Genomic DNA, 7,039 nt, shown 5'->3' on the forward strand with positions numbered 1-7,039 from the left:
TTATTATATTAGTCTTATTCTTATAAGCTAAATACGGTACTTCGTGTTTTGATGTACTTTTTCAATAAAAGGCTCATAGCCAAACAAGAAATATAATTGTGAGAAAGAAATGCTAATACAAAACAAAAGGAAAAATATCATAGTTCATAGAATAATTAATCACAACAGGATACATATATAATAATAGGAGTAATAGCACTGCCTCTAGCCTGGTCTTTCAAACGAGTCAAACCACAGCAAAACACTTGAAAGCAAACTAAGAAAGAGCCAAAGCATATAATAATGCAACTACACAAGTCACAACCAAAGCCTCTAACGGCTTGAACGCGGCAGTGGCAGAAGCAGAAGGAGCAGACTTTCCGGCTTCAACGGCTGGAGTTTTTCCGCCTTCTACGGCTGGAGTTTTGGCGGTGGTACCGTCTCCACCACCGGCTGATGAGGCTGAGGATGCACTTACGGTGACGGAGAGCTTCATGCCGCCGGTGCAATGGCCGGGGATACCGCAGATGAAGTAGTGTGGACCAGATGTCTTTAGAGCTATGGTTGTAGTTCCGCTACTGTCCGAAGAAATTGCGTTCCCCAGTTTGCAACCCTTGTAGTCACTTTCACTCACTTCGTCCACTGTGTGACCCGCTCCGTAATTGAACACTATATGCAACACAATGTACACATACATAGAATATTACAAACTACACATAGCTATGATCTCAAATGTTTTATATGTTTGCGTTCCTTAATTTCATTTTGTTAATTGTTAACACAAACGGGTTTTATTTCACTGAAGATATATTATAAAGAAACTAAAAAGAAAATTTTTTTTCTTGAAGTGTGTAATTTTCACATGTAATTTAATGCATTTTTTTTTAGAGAAAGGGTTAATGCAAATGCATATATTAGAGCCTGAAACATGCACATAATATGCATAAGAGAGGCTATATCTATACCAATGGTATCGCCAACAGCAAAGGGTTTTCCGGTAGCCAACGAGCTATAGTCCTTCCCGAGCGACCATTCGACAGAGTGAGAGGCCGAGAAGGCAGGTGCGACAGCAGTGAAGAAGATGATGATAAGGCAACCAACAAGTGTACTCAAGTTTGCCATTTTTGTGGAGGAGTGTAATAGTATGTTTAATTTAAAAATGATGTGACTAAGGAAAATCCTTGTGTGTTGTGAGCAAATTTATAGATAGAATGGAACCAAAAGCGTATGTTGGAGTTAGTAGAGAGTTAGCTCCACTTGCCCTCCAACTAAAGTTGTCATCATGTAAGTTTTGAAAACTTTTTTTTCATATTTTGAGATAAAGACTTGTTCCTCCTCTGCTCTAGCTTCGAGCATACTCAACAAAGGAAATATCTCCTCAAAAAATGGGTCATGATGTTGGTTGACAGATCATAAAGTCACACTCAAGGGTTCTTTGTAAAAAGATCAATGATGATGCAAACCAAAGTAATCACGATGTGTCATCAAAGTTCCCTTAATGATTCTATACATTTGACCAAACCAAAAGCAGAGGAACTAACTTTTCTTACTAGCAATCAGACACTTTGCAACAACTGATATTGAGTACGTGACGTTCATAATTCATTTGCTTTATTTACTTTAACACTAACAAATGAAAGTGAATATGTGACCATGTCCAAGAGTCCTACACATCGATCTATTTAGACCGCTTGCTCTAGTAAACGACGAGCTGATCGTTTTCTTGTAACATTGTAAATAAATAACATTATTGGTATGATACAAAAACAAAGGAGGTATCTGCTTTCAAAATCAATTTAAAGCAAAATATATACCTTTCTTAAAAATATGTACAATAATGCTTCAGTCATACTAAATTTAGAATCTAAGTTACTAAAAAGGTGATGGTTGTGTAAATTAGTTTGAAAAACGAAGTTAATACTCACCTAAAGGTGCAAGACAAAGCATGGATATGATATGATAGAGACCCTACAACTAATTTCACTGGTCATCAGACTGCCCACGTAATATATCAACCAGAACCGGACCATGATTCATGATTTGTCTTCAGTTTTTTTGCCAAGAAAAAAACTCACTTTTTTGTTTTCCAAGTTATATAGGCCTGTTTAAACAGTTAAAATGGGCTTACTTCGGCCCATGAAATATCTTCTAATTTTTTTAATTAGACCAGCCCATTTTTAATTAGGCCCATTTTTTTAGGTCAATTGATATTGCAAAGAATAAAGAAAAAAAAAAGCTTCCTGGAAAAAAAAGAGAGAAAAAGTAAAATCTTGACACAGAAGAGAATGAGAGGAAATAAAGTGTACACTCGAAATCCGAGTTTTCAACGAAAAATCAAACAGTTAACTTTGACAGCACACCAATTCTTGGTAAAACGTTAGAGTCTTTGCCTCTTTGGTACAAAAAAACTTCCCAAAACGGTATCACGCTTATCGCAAAATGACAGTCAAAATTTATCATGTTGTTTCTTCCCGTATTCAACTCATATATACACTTCTGAGTTTAGATTCGGATTATAACACGACAACAATAATAATACAAATCAATGAATCATATGTCCCGGTCTAATTTCAATATTGTTTTCTTTTCAATATTTTGTAAGAAACTTATCGGTTGAAGGTAATTATACTCTAGCTCATGTTTTTTTACGTGCTATATTCTATGTTTGTGTCACCTCTAATGTGTGTGACCTTTGTTTGTCAGATCCAACAAATCTAGCTATAGTGATTATTTTGTCCTCGCAGCCTCAATATTATTTTTATACGCCGAAGGCCAACAAAAGGATAAAAGTTTACTTAAATTTTCGAAAGCCAAAGAGTCAAAAGATCAAAGGTAAAATATGTCTTTCATGACTACGACTCTCCACCAATTAAACAATTTAGAAGACGCTTCAACTTCTCACAGAACAAGTCAATACCGAAGATGAGAAGAAATTTTCATCCTTTCTCTTTAATCCGAAAGAAGTCCAAAGATAAAATCAAATCTTCTTCTACATATTGCCAAAACCTAAATTCAATGAACATTTCCCTTATCTGTTTCCTGCTGCTTACCCTCTCATATTTCTCTTGATCTGAATTTCTTGTACTCCAAGCAACAAAAAATACTCTTTCTTTGATGGCGAAAAAGAAGCATCGAAAGCTCTTCCCTATGTTAGCAAGAGAAACTAACCAAACGTTAGATTGCTCAATAGGAATCTGCGACCCAATTTGCCCTTACAATTGCTATCAAGAACCAGATTACTACACCATATCCCCAACGCTACCTCCATGGTCATCTCCACAGCCAATCACAGCTCCATCACCGTCAATCTCAGCCGTTTATCAACCATCTCAAAACCCTTCATCTTCCATTGACGCCATAACCATCATCACCGTTACCGGTGCAGTCATACTCATCCTTCTTACAGGATTCTTTCTTGTAGCCAAATACGTTACAGAGAGCGTAAACCGAGTCAGCCGCGAAAGATATCACTCCTACGACAGCGACGACGATTCGGTGGAAGAAGAGTTTCAAGATAGGGAACTAGTGGATCATCCAATCTGGCTAATCAGAACAACAGGTCTGCAACAATCGATCATAAACTCGATTACGATCTGTAGTTACAAGAGAGGAGATGGGTTGATCGAGAGAACAGATTGTCCTGTTTGTTTAAGCGAGTTTGAAGAAGACGAGAGTCTTAGGTTATTACCTAAATGTAACCACGCTTTTCACATCTCTTGCATTGACACTTGGCTTAGGTCTCACACCAATTGTCCTCTGTGTCGAGCCGGTATAGCGATCAGTGCCACCACTCCACGGTGTTCTGGTCCGGTCGATGTAACTCCCGGAGGATCAGGATCTCGTTCGGAGAACGATGGAGTTGGTGAAGCTCTAGACCGGGACCTGATCGAGAACAGAGGTGAGTTAGGGAGAGAGAGTGACGAACCGGGTTTCAAAGAGAGACTGAGTTCTAGTTACCGAGATTCGGACAACACAGATCCGAATTCAGATGTCAGGATAGACATTTCTGGTGTTGTCGACGGTGATGGATCCGAGACAGAGACGAAAGAGAAAGTTCGGGTTTTCGGGGAGTGTATGGATTCAAATGGAGGAGAATCGTTTGATTCTCTCTCGCGTACGAAAACCCAGATTGAAAATGTAGACTTTGCGGGAAAATCATGCGAGAAGCAGAGTCAGGACTTCACTGGACAAGAGAAGAGAGAGGAGAACAGAACCATCGGAGACGAAGCAAGCTGTTCCGAAGAAAACAGTCGCGACAATGTCGAATCACTGAGAAGTTCTGATCCCACTGAATCGAACGGCGAAGAAACCGAAGGTACAGAGAAAAGTCAGTCAGGCATTTCGTCGAACACGTCCAAGACAATCGGAAGCTCTTCGGAATCATGCTTCACCAAAAACAAAAGTTCGGTTTTTCCGCTCTAGTAAAGTCTCTACAAAACCCTTTTTTCCCATTATATATAAAAGAAAGAGAAGATAACAATGCTGCGGAAGTGTTCAAGTGTTTGGAAACTCCAAATAGATAAGCCACTAAACTCTTTTTTGTTCATTACTTTCCTCTGGTGTGTTCATGTTTATTGAATTCCATACTTAGCTGTACATGTTTTTTGACTTTTTACAATGCTATATATCTAACATGAACATCTTTGGGCCGACAAATCCAACCCAGTAAACTATATATAGAGTTGTTAGTGTTCATAATATAATAGATTTATGGACAATATATAAGTGGGTGACAATCTTCCACTCTTGAGCTAGCTTTTGAGTGTGAATTAAGCACATTGCTATAATATCAGAGCTCAATGTTCTAATCATTTGATTGTAGGCCACATCCGTGGCTATCTAGTCCCACAAAACTTCATAGTGAATGTGACGAAGATATGCCTCATTGCTGATATGATATCAGAGCTCAAAATTCTAATTGCTCGATTTTGGACCACATCCGTGGATGTCCAATCCTGAGGGGATGTTTTAGTATCTCACATCAATAATATAAAAGATTTGTAGATAATATATATATATGTGGTAATCTTCTATTTTTGAATTAGTTTTTGGGTGTGAATTATGCCTATTGTTAATATACAAACGATGAAGAAAATCACATAGATGGCCATTTAACAACTTAACAAAAACACCCAAAAAAAACTAAAACACCTTGGAAAATCTAAATAAATATCTCACAAGCAAATAATTTTTTTTCCGCACATACAAGCAAATTATAATTCACACTAAATTGAATTATGGTTAGAAACTAGAGATATATAATATTCATTTTTCTTTCGCAGGCTAATATATGAGGCCACAAGCCCACAACTATGAATACATACAAGCCCAATTGTACAAATGGCTCAACCCTTAACACTGCTCAGTTCAAACCCAATCTGATACATCAACTCGTTTGTCGGTGGGACCTAAGCCTTGTTACTGTCATGGTTAATGAACCTATGAAGAAAATGTTACGGTGTTGAAATTTGTTTTTATTTTAATAGTATGAAAGTATTTTTTCCGTTTAGATGATATGAACAACGAACGGTGCGGAAATATATCAATTTCAATCACATCTGAACAAATATTTACTTAGGGAAAAGTTAAGGAAAAGTTGGTGATTCTAAAACTCAATCATGAAAAAGATGCTAAAACAGAAGTACAGAACAGTCAGCTATATAATAGAGGGAATAAAATTTTGATTTTTTGTGTAATCAAATCGATAGGCTTTACTTTTTACTTTTTTCTCGCTTTTGCTCTTTAACCCCGAAAGTGAAAAACATTGATTCTAAAGATCTTTGATAGGTCTTCATGATACGACAATCATCATCGTCATGTTGCGTGAATCCCACGAAATGCTACTTATGGGCGTCGAGGTTTAAGGATTTAATTTTAAAGATAAAGAAAAACAGAGTCAAGGATAAAATTCGAGATTCATGATCCTGAGTTAGTGAGTTTCCTGTTTCATAATTTAATCATTTTCTTTAAGGAAAAATGCAATATAAAAAGCGCTCGAACTATCTATTTTATTTTTGTGCAATAGCACCATTCATTTATAAATACTGCAAAATAAGTCATCTAATGAAAATGAGACATTTTTATCATCAGCTTTAACAGTGTATATTATATAGTAACGAAATGTAAAACGATGTCATAACAAAACAAAACACAAAGCCATCGCGTGTGGTTTGAACTTATAATACCTGATGGATTAGTAACTTTGTGTTATTTCTAAGACAATCTTGATGTTAAGTTTTTGAAATAAAGGGTTAGAACAATAGAACCTAATCGGTTCCGTTGCAGCATGGGTGTTTTTTTTCGTTTTGTTTTGATACAGCTTGAATGTTGGGTGTTGATCTAACCATATACCCGAAAGAGGTTCAAATCTATAGTGTCTGCATTGTCTCTCGAACCAATTAATGGAAGAGAAGACCAAAATACATTTATTCTGCCGAAGAAATGTTTTGAGTAAAAGCAGTTTTTAACCATTATTAGCTAGGAAAAAAAAAAAAATTTTGGATCGAATTGTTTAGCAAAACAAAACAATAATTGTAAGAGGCTGCATGAAACTTATACAATCAAGTACTCGCCACGTTGTGGACCACCGACTTGGTTGATATATAAATATAAGTGTGTGTTATTATCAATATTTTTAATACATTTGGTTCGAATGTTTCAGTTCATCAATGAGGTAGAAAATGTCAAAGTACAATATATTATATAATTATCGTTAAAACGGAATGCAAGCCATTTTCAGTACAATATAATACAATCGTGAAAAAGCTTGAAGTCATTGGAGTAAAGATCATATTCATTCTCTTTTACAAAATTAAAATATATATATATATATATATATATATATTTTTGAAAAAAGCATCATTGTCGGTGAGACATAAACTAACAAGCCTGTCTTTTTGTTTGGCTTGTGCATGTCAGAGAAATGATCAAAAATCTAAATCTTTCGTAGTTCTCGAAACCTGCTACTTAATTGAAACGGATTTCTCGATCAGTCGCTTACCATATTGCCATTACAAACTACACACATTCACCATTTTCACAGTAAACAAATGATCAATTG

General features: G+C 36.1%; 2 protein-coding genes across 2 annotated transcripts; one reads left to right on the forward strand and one right to left on the reverse strand.

Moving 5' to 3' along the window:
* Positions 1-130: 130 nt before the first annotated feature.
* Positions 131-1,146, reverse strand: LOC18009063 (blue copper protein). Its single transcript, XM_006390622.2, has 2 exons — positions 945-1,146; positions 131-648 (listed from the first exon to the last, which is right to left on the reverse strand). Exons 1-2 carry the CDS (start codon positions 1,099-1,101, stop codon positions 257-259), a joined length of 549 nt encoding a protein of 182 aa, XP_006390684.1. The 5' UTR covers positions 1,102-1,146; the 3' UTR covers positions 131-256.
* Positions 1,147-2,877: 1,731 nt separating this feature from the next.
* LOC18009245 (RING-H2 finger protein ATL54) lies at positions 2,878-4,623 on the forward strand. Its single transcript, XM_006390623.2, has one exon. It carries the CDS (start codon positions 3,094-3,096, stop codon positions 4,399-4,401), a length of 1,308 nt encoding a protein of 435 aa, XP_006390685.1. The 5' UTR covers positions 2,878-3,093; the 3' UTR covers positions 4,402-4,623.
* Positions 4,624-7,039: the final 2,416 nt, after the last annotated feature.

The sequence above is a fragment of the Eutrema salsugineum genome, unplaced genomic scaffold (genome assembly GCF_000478725.1).
Source record: "Eutrema salsugineum unplaced genomic scaffold, Eutsalg1_0 scaffold_9, whole genome shotgun sequence".
In the NCBI taxonomy this organism is placed as follows: Eukaryota; Viridiplantae; Streptophyta; class Magnoliopsida; order Brassicales; family Brassicaceae; genus Eutrema; species Eutrema salsugineum.

Bases quoted from the DNA above. Each gene is read 5' to 3' on its own strand.
- LOC18009245 (XM_006390623.2), top strand. From the start codon at position 3,094: ATGGCGAAAAAGAAGCATCGAAAGCTCTTCCCTATGTTAGCAAGAGAA.
- LOC18009063 (XM_006390622.2), bottom strand. From the start codon at position 1,101: ATGGCAAACTTGAGTACACTTGTTGGTTGCCTTATCATCATCTTCTTC. The intron at 649-944 runs GTATAGATATAG...TGTTGCATATAG, and splicing joins TGCTGTTGGCGATACCATTG to TGTTCAATTACGGAGCGGGT.